Here is a 19,111-nt window from a genome sequence, read left to right as displayed (position 1 = left end):
TTTTTCATGTTCTTATTCCATATTCTGTAAGCCTCAGGGTCTCGTGTTATTTTTAGTGAGATGCAACAAAGGCTTACTTTCATTTACATTTTTCTTTTTAATACCTGAAACTCTGGAAGCTGTAACTCATACTCCTGCATGTGAATTTTAAATGAAGGCACACTGACCTCATGACTGAGGTAGACCAATAAGACACTAAAATAAACATGTTCACGTTCAATTCAGTTTCAGTAAACTGATCCTTAAACTGAGGTCTATGAGGCAGATGCGGTACTGTAACTCATGTTAATAGATCACAATAAACAAGCTTTATAGAAATCATATTTACTACAACCTTCAGAGATATTACTTTTTGTAAAGCTGTGTCTCAATGTCTCCAAATAACCAAAGTTCGAACAGGTTGTTATGACATATGATATAAAGTTTGAAAAGCAAAATGAGAACACAATGAAAAAGACACTTTTGATAGTATAAATTTATACAGCAATGTTGAACTGTTATAAATTTAGCAGCACCAAGTCATATTTATAACTGCTACAAAATAAACATTTACATATCTGAAAATACAAAAAAACATTGCCTTATCTGGCTTTTTGTGATCATGCTGAAGGACTCACTGACATATCCATTCTCCATATTTTAAATCAAAAAAGGTTAAATAACGAACCTATGTTAACAATTTTCGATGTGATGTAGGTTTTAAATACAGAAAACGTAGCATTTGCCATTTGACAGAAAACAACTTTCAAAAAAATATTTTATAAACAACTTTCAACAGACAAGGTAAAATTATCTGTTACTAACACTGTTCACCCCCCACCATACAGTGCACTCCTGCAGCTTCTCCATGGTGAGCTCCTTTAGGTTGCTGTGCTGTCGAAAACTTTCAGTCCAGCAAATTATGTCTTCAAGAGATTCGTCAAGTTCAGCAATCCAATCATACTCATTGTCACATTAATGAAACACATCAGGCCAACAGGTCAGTAAGACGAGCTGTGATTCACTCCTGTTTTTGAAAGTTTATGAGTTGCCAGGGACGTAGAGGGGGTGGTTGAGTCACAGATGGAGGGTTCAGGCTGCCGAACCACCTGGTCCAGCTCGTTGATGAAGTGTTTGAGGTCCTCTAAGCAACGCTCGCGGATTTCCCCAAGGTTTTCTCTGAGGGGAACCTGCAACTGCTTCTCCAGGTTTGGGTCTTTGGCAATCAGCATCTTCACCACCATGCCGAATGTTTCGCAGTCCTGACGGTACACCTGGATGTAGACAGGAATATGAGTCTTAACAAGCACAACGGTGTGAAAACGTAAATTTTAAATCACTCTCAGAAACATATATCCACCTATTTATATGTAGATTTAGGTCTGAAAAGTGTCAACAGGCACAGGCTTAAGACTGAAGAGAGAAAAGGTTTTAACTGCAAACACAAGTCGCTTCCTTCCTGCTCTACCTGTCGCCTAGGTGTAAAGACTCAGTATCGTTGAACATCACAGTGAAGTGTTACCACACATCATGTGGAGTCAAAAGATAAACACTTCTTCCCTCAACTTTAATAAAGGCACTTTATATAGACAGGGTAGGCCCTTGAAGCAATAAAACCCCACTTTAGTGGTAGCTTAAAGCCTATAACGTGTTAAAAGGACAAAGAGAAAGAGGTGTTGCAATCTTGTTAGGGAGCTGCCATTTCACACTGAGCCTCAAATTTCTCATAAAAAAAAATGGAGGGAAACTGCAGCTTCCACACAAAGCGGTTTGATTTGGAAAATATAGCAGCAGAGGTTAGTTTGAATGCTTCCAGGAGAATTGCTTTTTGGATACAGGGGAAACTGTCAATCATCTCAACTAATGCAGGTAATATTTGTTTTGTCGGTTTCTATATTGTGAAAGAAGTCAAAACTATGATCTGTGGAAAGATTCCTGCACACAAGAAACTGAAACAAATCCTGCATTCTAAACCCCTGCTGAATACTCACTTTCCTTGATGGCATTAAAAGCAAAGTAATTGTATTAATAAAGTCAAGGGATTGGTGGAGATTATAAGAAAGAAAAGCAAACGCTGAGTGATGACAAAAGAAACAAAAAATAAGTAGGACATTATTATTATAAACCTTCAGGTTTAATGAGTTGAAATTTTAAGGAAAAACTGAAAACATCCTGCATTGAATTTATAGCTTAACTAATCACTTAAACAATTGTTATTCTACAAGCCTTTCATGGGTTTTACACGTACAAACAGGTATGAACACAAGTGGCCGAAATTGTGACACCAAAAAGATCCTGCTGCTCTGTACTCCATCTGTCTCTCCACTGTTTCAAACCAAATTTTTTCCCATGTTTTCATCAACTCTATTCACTGACTGAGTGGAAGTGAGTTAACTGACCGATACTGCTGCTCATTATGTTGAGCAGCAAGTACAGGTGCCGCAGGCGGTCACAAGGGCACCTCCAGTGACAAGGGTTGGGGCCATGAGCCTGGGTGTGTAAAATTAGGCCAGGCAAGGGTGAGTTTCAGTCATCCACAGGATACCAACAGTGGCTTCTATGCTGCAGGGCGTTCTATGTCACCGACTTATTTATAGCTTTTCACTATGCTCCTAGAACAGGAAGCATGGCTGGAGCAGAGGAGAGATCACAATTAAAGATCTGCTGTTGAGCAGAGTTAATGTACTTAATCTAACAGATGGCAGCTTTCAATAATGTGCTATAATAGAAGTGTTATGTTGTGTATAAGTGCTATATATTGTATCTACAAATAATAAGCTGAACAGAAATTAAGAATGGTTGTTTGTGACAGAAAAGCAGGTTTGGAAATTTTACAGTGGAAAAGAAATGAATGAATGTTTATTAATGTGTTTGGCAAAAATGGCCCACAGCATAAAACATGAAATTGTAGTCAGAGCCACAGCCTCCTCATATTACCAACCATAAGGCACTACTGAAGATGATTTCTAATGTAGTACTGAGACCAGCATTCTTCATTCAATCAGTTCTTAATTGCCTAGTCCTTGCGTGACATTGAGGAAATCTGTAGTGACCATAACACACACACAGAAGAAAGCACTGACGCAAAACTATCGTCTGGGAGTTTTACATTCCTCAGGTAAAAAAAACAAATTCAATGATTAAGCGAAATATATTACAACAGCTAGGCTGTCACAGCAAATCTCTCAACTCTGTCGAATTTAATAACAATCCATTGTCCTTTCATCTTTTATGAATGTCCTACGGGTCCCATTCAACAGCTCATAACTGCCAGCTGTGAATTCATCTATCTTTTCTTAGGAAGTATCAAATCAAATGTACCGACAATGACATTTATACATACAGGCATATGTGTTCCTAGACAACAATGTGCTGAAAATGTACATCCTGAATTCAAGTGCACTTCCTGAAACCCCTCCCTTGTTATCCAATCAGGAAGGAAAGGACCAGTTCTTGACTATGGGTGGCGTCAACTGAGAGCTGTCCGTTTCTTAAGACAGACAGCATTAAGGCTTTGAAACAAGCATGCCGATAGTGGTCAGAAAGAATGAGCGTGTGACTGTGAGAGTCTAATTCTGCCTTTTGGGTACATAAAACAAAGACTTCAGCGAGGCTGGAACTGTCTATTTTTCTCCCTTGCAGACAAATATATTTAGATACCTCAACAACTGAAATAAGACTTCCTTTATATCTCAGCCTGGGCTATGAGGAGTAAACCATAATACCCTCTCATGCCTTGTCACTAACTATAACCAGTGATTTTGTACTGCAGCCAAAGTCAACTTTGACAATAAGAACTCATTCAGGTTGAATTTCTGCAGACCAGCTTCACTTAGCTACACAAACACACGCATACTGTGGCACGGTATAACACTGCCCAGCTCCACGTCTGGCCAGTGATGGAAGGTTCAGCTTGTGATGTATGTGACAATTTCAGAGACAGCGGGATTTTGAAGGAGCTACTGCACTTGGCTTGTTTGTGCCTGTGTGTATCGAAGAGATGGCTAGACCAGATTGGGTGCAGAAACCAAAACATCTGGCTGACACTTGACAAGCGGCAAAGCATGAGTGCCTACTGCAACAGAAACAGTGCCGCGACTTGGCAGAGCCTGGGAAAAAGTGGCTTTATTTCAGACTGAAAAGGAAAGTCTGTCTTATGAGTGTTTAGCTGTGTGTTCTGGGCATTGTGGGAAGTTATTACCAGCCAGGTCTTTTTTTTTTTTTTTTGTGAGCCACCTTGGCAAGTAGCCGAATATCACATGAAGGCAATTTTCTCAGGTTTTGCGTTCAGAGATCTAGAAGGTTTTTCCATTGGACCCATACAGAGAATACACTTTGGGCAAAGATTTCTTTCTCTAACCTGACCAGATTTACTCACACTCAACCATACAACCTTTTTCTGGAAGACAAAGCGATGATGAGCCACAAAACGCCAAAAAGAAAGGGTCAAGATGAGGATAAAATCATCCCAGACCTTGAACATAATAGCAAGGAACTGTGAGCTCTGATACAACTCATAAGGCCACGTTAAAGATACTTAAAGATTAATTCCGACATGGTTCTCCTAATACATAAAGCTATGAAACTCACAATAGAGCTCAAATGTTATAGTTTACAAGAACAAGCAGAGTCACAGGTGGGGCAGATATAAGACTATAAAAGGCTATAAAACAGGCCAGAAAGTGCAGCGTCAGCAACAGCCTATAGGCTCTATGATGCAGCTTTATGTGAGAGAGCAATGTGTGCTGCAGGGCAGAGCTGGCTCAGGTTTAATGGTCCCAGTAAAGCAGCGGTTGTGCTCACTGGTGCAGGAAGAGCTTTCATTAGATAACTGAGCAGAGGTAGAACCTCAAGCCTGGGGTGGTTTTAGCTCAGTTGTGGTCGACCTCACAATTTATTGTATGCACGAACCAACAGTGTCTAAGCTGCTTTCATTTACATTCCTGTACCATGCACATTCTCCTAGTGTTTCCAGATCCCCAAGTGCAGGACTAAATGTGTGTGTGCACACACATTTGTAAAGATGAATAAAACATGGTGGGATATTAAACTGGTGTTTCACATAATGACCACTTCTTGCTTGAAGACAGAGTCAGGCTGGAAGATTAACAAGAGCCACCAGGAAAACATTTGTTACATATCTGGTTGTCTGATTTACCATCATCTGAATACTGTGTTCAAGCTACTATCTGGCTGGTAACAGTAAAAGTGGCTGGTGAACTTTAGCATGTACCCACCAGTGTGAATGGTGGACAGAAAAGTTAATTTCCTGCGTGTTAGAAATGTAATATGTGGCCGTTCCAGTAAAATAACCCATGAGTAAGTCAGAAAACCCAAGGCCACCATACACACGGAACCATATGCCAAGAGTAAAGTGTGTGCCATGCATGCGTGGAGCTGACATTTATAGAACATTTACATTTAGTCATTTGGCAGAAAAGTCTTACTATCCTTTCATTACAAATTGTAACTTAAACATGCTTCTATATTACATATATTTTCCCTTATGCTACACAATAATCAATTCTAGATACTGTATCTATCCAGGTATTCTTTTAATTTTTAATTTTATTATATACAAAATAAAATCTGAAAAATGATGCTGGCTGGGAGATGACACCTATTCATATGAGAAATATGTGTGAAGTACCTTCAATACATTTCGGGAGTAGCCAAGAGTATGAAGCTGTAATGCAACATGAATCTCACAGCTTTCAATAGCTGATGTGCTGTATTAACACAAAACAATCACTTGCCGATTCATTTTCTACATTTAGAAGGTCCAATATCAGAAAGATCAAGAAGTACCTTCTCTATCTCCTGGGCTTTGGCTGCGATGGCCAAGGCTCGTCGTTCTTGGAAGCTTTCTGTAGACTTTTGACTCTCCTCCAAAACAGGAGTGAACAGTGGCTCATCTTTTTCTCCTTCGGGAGGATGGTTCTCCTCCTAAACAGGATAAGCAGCAGGATGAAATTAGCCATGTTTTCAAACGCGGATTCATTGATTTCATTGATTTCGTCTGTCTGACGGTCTGGCACAGAGGACAGGGCACAGCGTAGCCAGAAAGATCACAGTGACAGAGAAAGGGACCCTGATCCAAAACATTCAGAAACATAAATAACAGGAAATTTGCTCAGTCTGTGATCATGCTCCACTAAATCTTCCAGAGGGGAAAACAATAGATTGGAGGAAAAAAAGAAATAGAATAGAAGGATGCAAAGACAGGAAATAGAAGCCATGTATCATGGCATATGAACCAAATCACTAATCTAGTTTGATGCTGTGTACTATTCTCATTACTTGAACTAAAATCTGACTTATTTTATATTGTAAATTGTATACACTAGCATTCAGTTATTATATCTTAAGAGAAAAAGAAATCAAGACAGACGAGCCATGATGAGCCACTTTATGAGTAGTCTGGGAACTCTAGTACCCATAACTATTACTGTGAAAGCCAAAATAAAGAGCAAAGCGGAGAAATGAGGCCACCTTGGCTCACTGCTCAATTTCTTTTCATTTCCTGACACTATTAGATGGTTGAAGGCCAGGGAGCAGAACCGCCCAGCCATGACTAAAGTCCACTCATACATTAAGGGAAACAGGTCACGGAATCAGTCATATTAAATCTCCAAGACAATGGAGGAAAGAAATTACAGGAGATGCTACATGACAGAGCTCAGCGTGGTCAGAAATAAAGAGCACAACTCATAAAAGCATCATCCAATTATTCCTCCCTCCAGTTCCCTCCCTGAAGCAATGCTTGGGAGAAGTCCAGCGTGTACGCTTGTGTATGTATTGTTGTGTTTGTCAGTCTTCAGCCACAGTGAAAAAATATCCTGTCCGTGTCTTTCACTTCAACTCACTGGGCACAAACCCACCTATGTTCTATACATATTTTACAACTTTGGGTTATGTCACATGTTAAAACAGACTGTAAAAAAACAAAAACACTTATTACTAAAAAACTTTAGTAAAATGTTATATTATAACTGACAGAAATGTGTTTCTCTGTGCAGTGCTAAAACCTTCTGGTGACCTTTTCGGTTTTAGGACATGCTCTCCACCCACTAGGCCACCCTGGTTCACAGCTGGAGCTGCTCTTTTGGTCCCCCTCTTTAGTCCCTACTGTCTGGGGTGGCTCCAGAAAGCCTGTGTGGATGTTTGTTGAATGTGCACAGCAGGCAGTGGCCAGGGCCATTACTGCAAGCTTTACTGGGGGCACGGCACAGCCCTTTCATCTTGGCCATGGTTATAGGTTTGTGCCCCCAGAACAGAGAGCAACAATGCACAACAGGCCTGATCAAACACAGCAGCAGAAGAGGCTGAAGCACTTGGTGCAACTTCATCACAGCAGTTGATTAGGTGGTGGAGGGTGGATCTAACAAGAAATGCACATTAGAAGGAGAGGAATGGACTAGGTTTCCATGCTGTATCGTGTAATCTCTGATGTGAAGCACGTGTATGGGTTTACAAAGATATACAAGTGCCCACTATGCCAATTAAAAGCAAGATCCACTGAAACAAACTGTAACTTCAAATTACATTTAAAGGTCTATCTAACAGCTTTATCTTTGTCCTGTGTCAATGACTAAATGTTTTTTCTAGTCTACTCAATGCATTGAACAGCCAGGGAGAAATATACAGTTAATTTAGTATTTGCCTAATTCAAACAGCACTCTGGTTTCACATAGTTCCAGCTCTCCGTCAGTGTGCAGTAAGCATGAAAAGTCAGATTTAACAATCTTTTGGAGACGTCAGAAGGCATGAAAGTTTTCACATCATTAAAGTGGGAATCTTTTTAACAGAATAAAGGAAATGATTGTTCATTGTAAACGGTCTAAACACATCCCAATGAGTTCCACAGGGACTTCTCCTGGCTTAGATTCTGTGATAAAGATATAACTTGGGCTACTGAGTTAGCCTCCTCCCTTCTGGGTGGCCACAGCCAGACACATTGTGCCTAATTGCATCTGACTTTATTTACACTTCTCTGAGTAGTTGGGGACGAATGATATCAGCAAAACAAGAAGTTATTTGCAAAAAATGCAGGCGATATCTACTTTCATTACTTGGTCAAAACAATAGAAGCATTCTTTTTAAAATAAGAGCAGCTCATACTTTCAGCAGCACTTGAGCCCTTTTCCTTACACCATTACAAGTTCTTGTGATTGAGGTCTGCTTACACCACAGTTAAACAAAGCACAGGCCTGATGGCTTTTATGCTCTGCATGAATACCATTTTAAAACCTATTAACATACTTCAATGGGACTAAACACTTAATTTAAGAAGTTCCAGATGTATCCTGACGTATAGTGACAAAGGCTAAGTCCACGGTACAGAATAAGTAGGTAAACACTTATACAGTACATATAGGAGTGAATAGCTGCGTTTATTATTTTAAAGTCTAAAAAGCTTTCACTTATGCAGAGAAGCTGTTCTTGTCTGATTGCGTAGACTTACAAGTGAAACTGAAGCACTACTATACTGCAATCATAAGTACAAGTTAGTTATATTAAAGGATCATTTACACTTTTGTCTGAGCTCACCTTGTTTGAGGTTGCACTGTGTGGAGAGCCCTCTCTTGACAGGCCCGGAATTTTCTCTAAAGAAATCCGATAAAAAGAATAGATATGGTGAGAAATGACTGTGGGTGTGGAGGGATTTAAAAAAAAATACACATAATAAATGAAAAAGCTGGAATTCAAGTAGTAAAGAAAATGACAACTGGTATGTGTGGAAAATGGGTGAGTATGCAATGCTCTGGAAAGGTGTTCCTGACAGGTAACATCTGGAACAACCAAGAAACAGATGGTTCAGTACGGTGTACTAAAGTCCGGTGGGTGGATTCATTGTACCACATTCACTATGGCCAAGACCTCCTTCTCCAGCCACTCATTTTCCCATTTGTCCTTTTTCTTCAATGGAAAAAACAAACCAATGTTTGCAGTTGGGTCCTACCAACAGATAAAAACTCAAACAAAAACACCCCAGAGTGGGAGCTTCAGGAATATCCATCAGACATCCTACACCCTTTCCCTCTTTCACCATATATAACTTGGTGGCACCTTTATGAGGCCTGACAAAGTAGCAGACGCAGTGTGGAGGAAGACTGGCTGCTGGAAGCATCAGAAACGCTCCGTCTCTCTCAGGTTACCCAGACTGGGAATGGGTTAACTATTATAACCTTTGTATATTTCCGAAACAAATCCTCTGCGTGTCATCTCATCTTACCTTCATTGAGTTCTAATGAAAGAAAATGCATGTCTAATGTCTATTATGTCAGCTAGGTAGACAGTTACAGTTAGAAAACCACTTCCAGACTGCCCTTGGTGTAACTTTTCATCTACAACAACTATTTGGAGCTGTACTTACCAGTCACCTTGTTTTGAGAATAAGCCTCTTCATACCCTGTAGGAAGACAGAACCCTAACGTCACTGGGCAGGTACAAGATAACTAGGCTTTCATATCTAAGAGAACATTAGCAAAGACACTAACTACCCCGATGATTCACTTAAATGATTAATGTGATGTTTTGTTTTCAAGGTGGTTACCATCATGCATTTCAAACGTTGTAGTTGTTACACCCACTAAGTTCACTTCATGAGGAAGAAGCACTACATTAACCAAGTATACTCAAAAGGTTCAAAGCTATAAAGCCTAAAAGAAATGTTCAGTCAAAAGAAAGATACATTAGCACTATGTATTGTATGGATTTCTTTTAAGACTCATACAGAACATATCTAGTGTCAGTAAGATCAATAGAATAAATGTCACCTGCATTAAAATTGCTAATTAGCAACTTAAAATAAGTAATGATCTGTAAAATCCACCTTTCCTACACATTATCCCTATCAAAATAATATTTCCATAGCTGCCTTGTGATGCCATGTAGACTGAATCATCTGAATTAAAACAATAATTCAGCAACAATAAATCTTCACTTATTGCTCCAGACAAAGAAAAGTGCTAATGTATCTTTTCTAAAGAAAGTATAATTACTTTATATTAAATAAGTGCATTACAGAAATTTAGCGGCAACATTTTTCTGACATGACAAGGATGCAAACAGATGTGTGAGGAACAAGAGATCCGCTTGTCGTCATTCAAGTCCAAGTTTGTTCAGGTGGCTTCATGTACAGACCCAAAGTTTCATGTCCACTTTGTTGAGGAAAGAGCGCCCCCCAAAGGTGCTCTGGAACACCTGTGTGTCCTTCATTACCATCCACACCTGAAAAGCCAATCAGCCACATTATCAGTCATGGACAGGAAGTGAAATGATAAAACAGATGCGGGAAAATAAACAACAAACACACATTTTTGATGCAGTTATGTTGAGCTAAGGTCCCACATACTCTTGCCTTGCTGTGAGGGAAATGGCAGGCTCTTGGCTCTATCTGGAGAGTAGCCCCTGCTGCTGACGCTGGAGCCGGAGCGACTGTGGGGGGACCGAGCCACATCACGGCGAATCGGAGAGCGCTCTCTGAGGGGAGGGAAAGGGGCTGCCTTTCTTCTGTAGTGGTCTCTGTCTTCCCTGGAAAAACAGGCAGAACAGGCATGTTTGTCATAATATAAATGACCTAAACAGCCAAAGTGTTGCAGAATGACAAATTAGCTCATCTGTCTCGGCTAAGTTATCTCTAGTCCTTAATTAATGTTTAAGAGAACGTAAACACTAGACCCCCTTTGTTCCATTTTTCTATGGTGACATAGAACAATGCTGCCATCTAGCATTTTGAAGGTCACTGCACCGCACCAACTGTGAAACCTTGTGTTGTAGAAGCAACCACACAAGAATCCTCCACACAAGACTTTGAATGCAAGAGAACCGAAAAATGGCGCTTTCACCAGTTACACACTTCCCGTGTTTAACGGACATGAATAAAATACATACATGTGTTACAACTGACATAAGTAAGTATGTGTTCACTTGTACCCTCTATCCAGGTTGAGGATTGCTTGAACTAGTGTGTCTTCCCCGCTCTCTGGGAGGGATCTGGGCGTTGGGTACATCCCCTGGCTTCGCACACTATGAGGAGGTGGTGCACGGGCGCTTGGGAGATAAAAAAAATGGTTGACTGATCAAAAACGTTTGATACATGATTCGTTCCTCACATGCTGTCTCCGTGCACCTAACCCTAACCCACAAAAAACTCAAACTGGCTGTTTACCCAAACTCCAAAGGCCGAGCTGTGTGTGGGTCTTCTCTGGGCACTCTGTATGAGTAGTCCTCCTGCCACAAATGTAAAAATAAAATTCAGTAAAAGATAAACTGAATGCCAGATTTTCCTGCTAGATTTAGTGTCTAAATTCCTTCTTCATACATGTATGAAGCAAACATGGTTGCATGGATTTCATAATGTGGTTAGTATTGAGGAAAAAAGGTCACTACGATAACCTATGAGCTGTAGACAACTATGAATAAAAGAAGAACAAAAAACCAACCAAAAAAAACAAACAACAAAAACAAGAACAAATAATTATATTGAAAGAGAAAGTTAAAATTACAGCACTTGTTATCACAATGCATTCTACACTGCCTGTCCCAAGATTAGATTATGGCACACATTCACAGTGGCATCATTTAGATGAGCTTCTGCAATGCCACAACATTTATTCCCGTCCAGAGTTGCATTCATTTTTTGTCAATAGCTTGTATTCATGATGAAAGAGTCTAACTGCTGCACATCCCAAAGATTCTCAACGGGGTTAAGGTCTAGACTCTGTAGTGGCCAATCCATATGTGAAAATGATGTGTCATGCTCCCTGAATCACTCTTTGAATCTTGGCATTGTCATCTTGGAATATGCCTGTGCCATCGGGGAATGGAAGAAAAAAAAAAAAAAAATTGACGGAATAAAATGGTCATTCAGTATATTCAGGTCAGTCAGCTGACCTCATTCTTTGGGCACACCCAGTTTCAGTAGTTTCAGCAATCTTTAAATGTTTTCTTTGCTTGATGCATGCCAATAACTTGACCCTTCTGAAAAAGATTAACATCTTTTCCACAACTACAGGATGTGTCTTCTGAAATGAGAAGCTACTCACTGCATCAATTAGGTTTAAATAACTTGTTGCCAGCTGAAAAATAATCATCCATGCAGTAATTATCCAATGGGAGGCTCTTGACTATTTGCTCAGTTAAAATTGCCAAGGTGGTGACATTTTTTTAGATGAGCAGTGTAGTTTTAATGGTGACAGTAAAGCACATAGAGTGAAATAACTTGAGCAATAGCGCCCTCTGGAGCATATTGTTTGCATCCGTTTCAATACTTAAATTATATGAAACCGCAATGTGTCTCTATAGGTTTAACTGTATAGTGACAGGTTCATCCTAAGTTTTCATATATTTCTTACTATATAAAAGAGTTTGGTACCCTTTGTGCATATGATACATTCAGTCAGTCTATAAATAAACCACATATGCATGCTGTAATTTTTCAGAATCTTATTCTGACTTAGGTTATTGAATGGCTACATTTTCATTTTAGACTGTCTTTACACTTGAGTCCGTCTTTGGAACTTCTGGTTTGTTCATATTCATACAACACATGTTGTGTGAAGTAATGTGTGAAATATGGCTCTCACCCTCCTCGAGGGTGGAACAGCTCTACGTTCAGCAGGGAAATGAAGGTTGTCCCCGTGGTAGCCCCTCTGATCTTCATGGTAGCCTCGCGGGCCACCTCCATTTGGGAAAAAGCGGGGACCTCCTTCATATTCATACCCACCACGCCCGTAGTCATCTTCTGGCCTACCAAAGGGCCCCCTCCTCTCCACAGCGCCACCTGCTCTGGGGTAAGGACCCTACAAGAGTAGGTACATTTTATGAAATTACATTTTCCAAGTAAGCTTGGTTTTTAAATAATTTTGATGGCTTAATTTTGTTTTGTGTTAAGTTTTGCTTAAATATAAGTGTGTTTCCTAAAATGAGTGATTCAACAAAAAAAAAAAAAAAAAAAAAAAAAAATTAATGTCCAAAAGACTTTTGGAGATGGTTTAGAAAAGCTATGTAGTTATCTCCCTCACTCCACTATTCAGATTATTTTAACAACAGAACTTGTCTTCAAAATAGTACTCTCGCTGCAACTGCCCGCAAGATAAAACATCTATGTGTATGCAACCGGAACAAAGAAGGCTCGGGTAAGAGCAGAGGGGGTGGTTTGTGCATGTATGTGCATAATGACTGGTCCAAAGACAGCCTAATCATTCACAAACATTGTTCACCGGACTTAGAGTCCCTTTCACAATACACTAACTACAGAAGATTCACCCTGACGGTGTCCACATAATTGCTGGCGGCTTTAAATCAGGCAAACCTGAAGTCTGTCCTGCCTAACTTTTACCAACATGGTAAGTGTCCGACCAACATATTAGACCATGTTTACGTAAACATTAAACATCCATACAGAGCCACTCAGCTTCCATATCTAGGCCAGTCAGACCACCTCTCTCTGCTCCTAACCCCTGCTTACACACAGAAAAGGAGCACAACCTCACTTAGACCATCACCACTTGGCTTGAGGATGCACTTTTCCAGCTCCAGGACTGCTTTGCACACAGTGACTGGAGTATTTTTGAACACCAGGATCTGAAAGCATTCACAGAGGATGTGATGGGGACTGTCACTGTAGTGAAACGCATCCGGGTCTTTCCCAACCAAAAACCCTGCATGACCAGTGAGGTCAGGCTACTCCTAAAAGGCCTTAACACTGCCTTCAGGTCAGGTGACAAAGAACTGTACAGTGCTGCTAAAGCTGACCTGAGGAGAGGAATCAGAAAGGCCAAGTTGGATTACAGGAGGAAAATAGAAGACCACCTCTCCAACAACAACCCTCGGCAGGTGTGGCAGGGACTACAACAGCTGACCAACTTTAGGGGACAGACCAGCACAGCTGCACACTCCAGTGCCGCACCGGTGGAAGAGCTGAACACGTTCTTCTCGCGCTTCGAGACTACTATGTTCAGCAGAGTGAACCCTAGGAAAGCGGTTGAGCCCAACGGTGTTCCTGGGAAGGTACTAAGGGCCTGTGCCAACCAGCTCTCCCAGGTCTTCACAAAAATTTTCAACCTATCTCTGGCACAGGCTTCCATCCCTGCCTGTCTGAAGTCATCCACCATTATTCCCATACAAGACACCTACGCTAGGGTGCTCTCTGTAGACTACAGCCTTTAATACAATCATTCCTGACATCCTGGTCAGCAAACTGTCCGACCTAGGACTCCTCCCACTCATCTGTTCCTGGATCAAGAACTTTCTCACAAACAGACCACAGACAGTTAAGCTAGGACCCCACCTCTCCTCCACCTGGACGCTGAGTACAGGCTGCCCACAGGGATGTGTGCCAAGTCCACTGCTCTACACCCTCTACACCGCAGACTGCAGACCAGCCCACACCAGCAACACCATAGTGAAGTTTGCGGAAGACACTACCGTGGTGGGGCTGATGAGTCTGCCTACTATCAGGCTAACAACCTTATGCTTAACACCACTAAAACTGAGGAGATCATACTGGACTTCAGGAAGCACAGAGCAGACCCACCTCCACTCTACATCAACGGTGACTGCGTGAAGAGAGCTTCACCCTCCTGGGCACCACCACGTTGGCTGATCTTACTTGGTCCATCAACAACTCCATCACCATCATCACCATTCATCAAGAAGGCACAGCAGCGCCTGTACTTCCTGAGAGGGCTCAGGAAGAACAATGTAGGTCAGAAGCTGCTGGTAACCTTCTACCGCTTAACCATCAAGAGCATCCTGTCCTATTGCATCACAGTGTGGTTTTCCCACTGCACTGAAGCAGAGCAGCAGAGGCTCCAGAGGGTGGTAAAGACAGCGCAGAGGATCATCAGCTGCCCTCTCCCCTCCCTGAAGGACATTTACCTGTCACGCTGCCTCAGCAGAGTGGCTATTATCACCAATGACTGCACCCACCTTGCCTTCCCCCTGTTTGACCTGCTGCCCTCTGGCAGGAGGTACAGGTCCATCAGAACCAGGACAAACAGACTCAGGAACAGCTTCTTTCCACAAGCAGTCATCATAATGAACACACACATACACTAACCACACCCCACTTTGACTTGACATACATACACCTCTACATACTGCACTATACAGCTGGACCTCTCATTCTGCACCTAATGGACAACTTCTGTGTATAATAACTGTGATGTGCAATATGGCGATGTGCAATATGGCTCTACCTCCATTCCATACATAATATATATATTAATGTTCTGTTTTTGCACTTTTTTCTACTTACTTGCACCTTTATTCTATTTTTACTTTATTTTTATTTGACTACTTGTACAAACTTAGATTTTGATTTACAGTACAACCACTCCAAAGCTGCTACAATTTAGTTGTATTCTTGTACAATGACAATAAAGGCTTCTGATTCCGAGTCAAAAGACAGAAAATGAAATAAGACTAAATATACTAGTCACACACACTCACCGATCTCTCTGGTAAAAAACGTTCGTCATATATCTCTCGCATACTCCTGTCCCTCCTGTATGTCACTGCAGACATAAAAAGTGGTAAAAAGTGGAAAGTACTTTGTGCACTGTACATGTACAAGGAGGAGCCACAGAACAAGTAATGCAATTTCTGCATTCATCTGCAGTGTTTTTCTTGATTATCAATCTATTTTTTGAGCAGCAATATTTCAGCAAAACATAGTATTACTGCATATAAACCATACAATTATAGTTATTTAATTTTAATTATAGGAAACCATTTTTAAAAAGGACATGCAGATTAAAATGTATCATGGATGATTTTGAACCTAAATCAGGTCTCTCTTGCATAAATGCTTTTACAATATATTAAATCTCTCACTGTTCTAATCTGTCCCAATATCTGCTTGTGTCACTAGAAACATTTCCTTGTAAGTATCTTTAAATTTCGGATGTGATCTAGAAAGTAAAAACATTCTGTGGTTTGTTACGCATGTACTGTAAAGAAGAATTGGTCATTGACTCACTTTTTAACTGAAGGTCTTCTGTGAACACCGTGGTATAATTTTAGACAAAAAAAGATCCGCAACACACCCTGTAAAATATGTTTTTAGAAACTGTTAAGAGTATGCACACAAAAGTATGTAAACAGCTGATTAAGGGAATAGTATCCAGAGTAAGTCGTTAAAAGAAATACAAAATATGGAAAACCGTTCTACTACAGTCCCATAAAACTAAAAAGTAAAATGAAGATAAGTAAGGAAGCACTGTTTGACCATAGGATGTGATCCAGCAGTTGAATCGACTGTTAACGTTACTTTCTGCAGGGTCAACTGATCTACACATGAATTTCTACTGAAACTACAACACCGTATTCATCATAGCACCAGCTTGAATGCACGCAAACGACAACTACAACACCGACAAGCTGCAAAAATCATAACAATATTTTCGGCTAACTACAGCTGTAGGTCACTGTAGAACAGACAGCTAGCATTGCTAATTAGTTAGCATCCATAAATAGTGCAAACACCCACACATTTTATTTAATCTGTGGCTAGGCAAACGTATCATTAGTACAATAGAAATGTCAAATAAATAATTGCAACGAATTACTGGCTCATTTAGGTGAATCCTTGTTAAATAACCTACACTGAAAGTGATTTATTCCACGCATAATAGCAAAACAATCTCACCTTCCTCTACCGTTTTAGTTAGCTTAGCCTTTCCCGGTGCGTAGCTAATGTTACAGGGGCAACGGCTTTAATTGGACGAGGCATATGAACGTCATCAAGCCGCGACGTGCAGACATGGCGTTTGTGTGTGTTTGTTAAAAATATCTACACACAAATACACAAATACTACAATTTATAACGCATTTTGGATATTATTTTCAAGGTGAGGGGGAGCGTGGGTAAGTCATCTGCTTGATGTGCTAAACTGCTAGAAATAATCTTTAAGTGGCTAATGCTGTATTTAATTAATGGTGAATTTATAAAGCTAGCTAATCGCCAAATGCACATTAAAAATGATCACCAACGATCCTTTTATCGTTTATCTTATAGTGTGTCGAGCATGAGCGGGGGTTTGGCACCGAGCAAAAGCACTGTATATGTGTCTAACCTGCCTTTCTCTCTGACGAACAATGATCTCCACAAGGTAATTTAGTCCAGCAAATTGTTGACGTTGAAGTTTTATTGGTGTTCAGGAATATTTTTCCACTATGCTCTGCTTCTTTACTGAAACAGGCCACCTTCTCTCATTACAGCTATTCACCAAATATGGAAAAGTTGTAAAGTAAGTAATGATCTAACGTAGGTGAAGCACGAATCAATATCCAACATTTTTATGCAAAGAAAGAAATATAGAAGGAAGTGATAGATTTACATGTCCTATTGAGTGAAACAGAAATTAAAAGATTAAAAACAGGAAAGACAGCAAATGGAGCTTGGATCAGGAGTTTAAGAACACTTTTTGGGAGTACCAAGTGATCTGAGCAGAAATTATTTTATTGTATATACTTATATTTATTTAGGGAAGACGGGTCTAAAGTGTAGGATGTAAAATACACATTTCGAAACAGAACGTGGCTGTATGAGCAAGTGTAAATCAGGTATTAATAAGTCTCAATGCTTATTTCAGGGTTACGATAGTTAAGGATAAAGACACTCGCCAGAGTAAAGGGGTGGCATTTGTCCTCTTTCTGGACAGAGAATCAGCTCATAACTGTGCAAAAGCAGTAAACAACAAACAGGTGAGTCTGTTTCTCATTTTTAATACAGCTATTGTATGTCACTGAGGATAAGCTGCAGTCTCCTTCCGTGCTATTTGTTTTAAAATGGATGTTCACTTGTCAGAGTTACTGATGTGTTTTTTTCCCTCCTCTCAGTTATTTGGTAGAACAGTGAAAGCGAGTATTGCAATCGACAATGGCCGAGCAGCTGAGTTTATAAGAAGACGGAACTACACAGACAAATCTAAATGTTACGAATGTGGGGTCAGTATATAGGACAACCTTTCCTGTGAGATATTGAATTATAATAGCAAGTATAGTCTGATTGGTCTTTCCTGAATAAAAAAATATGATTTTCTTTTTTTTGAAACATCATAGGATGTAGGTCATTTGAGCTATGCTTGCCCTAAAAACATGCTGGGAGAGAGGGAGCCTCCTAAGAAGAAAGAAAAGAAAAAGAAGAAAAAGGCTCAACACTCTGATCATGTGTAAGCATTTTATCCCACAGTTAACTGTGAGATATTTTCTAACATAGGCTGAGCCCATTTTGTAATACCTGTATCTTTTCCCTTATAGTGATGAAGAAGAAGACGAAGAAAGTGAAGAAGAGGGAGAGGACCCAGCCTTAGATAGTCTGAGCCAAGCTATAGCTTTTCAGGTAAGTGTGCAGGTAGAAAATAACTTTTAAAAAGAACAAATAGACATTTGTTCCATTTGCGTCAAGGTTTTGGGAATGAATTGGTAAGTTGATGGAAATTTTGTGACCAAAACGTCCTGCCTCACAAAAAAGAGGAGAGACATCAGCTAATATGAATAACTAATGCACAAAGGTTTTTACATAACAAAGACATATTAACTTTTAGTGTTGTCCTATTTGCTGTTTGTGTCTTCTAGCAAGCCCGTATTGAAGAAGAGGAGGAGAAGCAGAGAAAGCAGGCGCTTATGTCTAAAGGAGACGGAGCGTCAACGTCTTCAGACTCTAAGAAACCAAGGATAAAAAAGAGCACATACTTCAGTGACGAGGAGGAGCTCAGTGACTAATAATAATAATAATGCAGATTTTGAACATCACTGGCAAGTTGTTTGATAAATATGGATTTAGTTTTGTGTTAAGGTGTTAAAATATGTTTTCTTTTACAATGGTAATCTTCTGGGAATATTGTTTTCCTGGGTTGTATGTTCATGTTATGTCAGTCAATAAAACCTTAGTTTTTTAATGACAAACCAAAATGATTGTTGATTAGTGTTATCAGCAAAATCAGAAAGACGGGTATTTACTTGATCTTGTTGTTTTTCTTTTTTATCTAAAAACAATTTTGTTGTAACAAAGCAAGAAAAGGTGACAGGTGTCAGATTAGCATAGGTTTATGTATTTGGAATTACCAGTAGCCTAAAATAATAAGGCATTTATTTTAAAATGACTTAAAACAAAACAAAA

At 40.0% G+C, this 19,111-nt stretch overlaps 2 protein-coding genes across 4 annotated transcripts; one reads left to right on the top strand and one right to left on the bottom strand.

Moving 5' to 3' along the window:
* Window positions 1–102: 102 nt before the first annotated feature.
* pphln1 (periphilin 1) lies at window positions 103–16,710 on the bottom strand. Of its 2 annotated transcripts, none has more exons than XM_026361584.1 (12): window positions 16,637–16,710; window positions 15,968–16,035; window positions 15,439–15,503; window positions 12,570–12,785; window positions 11,153–11,214; window positions 10,918–11,034; window positions 10,337–10,515; window positions 10,126–10,212; window positions 9,356–9,391; window positions 8,530–8,585; window positions 5,788–5,925; window positions 103–1,253 (listed from the first exon to the last, which is right to left on the bottom strand). In XM_026361584.1, coding segments are annotated over exons 2-12 (1,230 nt in total). In that variant the 5' UTR covers window positions 15,969–16,035; window positions 16,637–16,710; the 3' UTR covers window positions 103–980. The 2 variants fall into 2 exon arrangements, with proteins under 2 accessions (XP_026217369.1, XP_026217370.1); XM_026361585.1 differs by having other exon boundaries at window positions 10,343–10,515.
* Window positions 16,711–16,736: 26 nt separating this feature from the next.
* On the top strand, window positions 16,737–18,903 carry zcrb1 (zinc finger CCHC-type and RNA binding motif 1). 2 transcript variants are annotated; one of them, XM_026361587.1, is made up of 8 exons: window positions 16,737–16,854; window positions 17,006–17,099; window positions 17,209–17,237; window positions 17,583–17,694; window positions 17,830–17,937; window positions 18,052–18,161; window positions 18,250–18,331; window positions 18,568–18,903. In XM_026361587.1, the coding sequence occupies exons 2-8, from the start codon at window positions 17,016–17,018 to the stop codon at window positions 18,712–18,714; spliced, it is 672 nt and encodes a 223-aa protein (XP_026217372.1). In that variant the 5' UTR covers window positions 16,737–16,854; window positions 17,006–17,015; the 3' UTR covers window positions 18,715–18,903. The 2 variants fall into 2 exon arrangements, with proteins under 2 accessions (XP_026217372.1, XP_026217373.1); XM_026361588.1 differs by having other exon boundaries at window positions 16,749–16,838.
* The last annotated feature ends 208 nt before the right edge of the window (window positions 18,904–19,111 follow it).

This window comes from Anabas testudineus, chromosome 23 (genome assembly GCF_900324465.2).
Source record: "Anabas testudineus chromosome 23, fAnaTes1.2, whole genome shotgun sequence".
NCBI lineage: Eukaryota > Metazoa > Chordata > Actinopteri > Anabantiformes > Anabantidae > Anabas > Anabas testudineus.
Note: the sequence above shows the minus strand (reverse complement) of the source record. Positions and strands in the feature narration are given on the sequence as shown.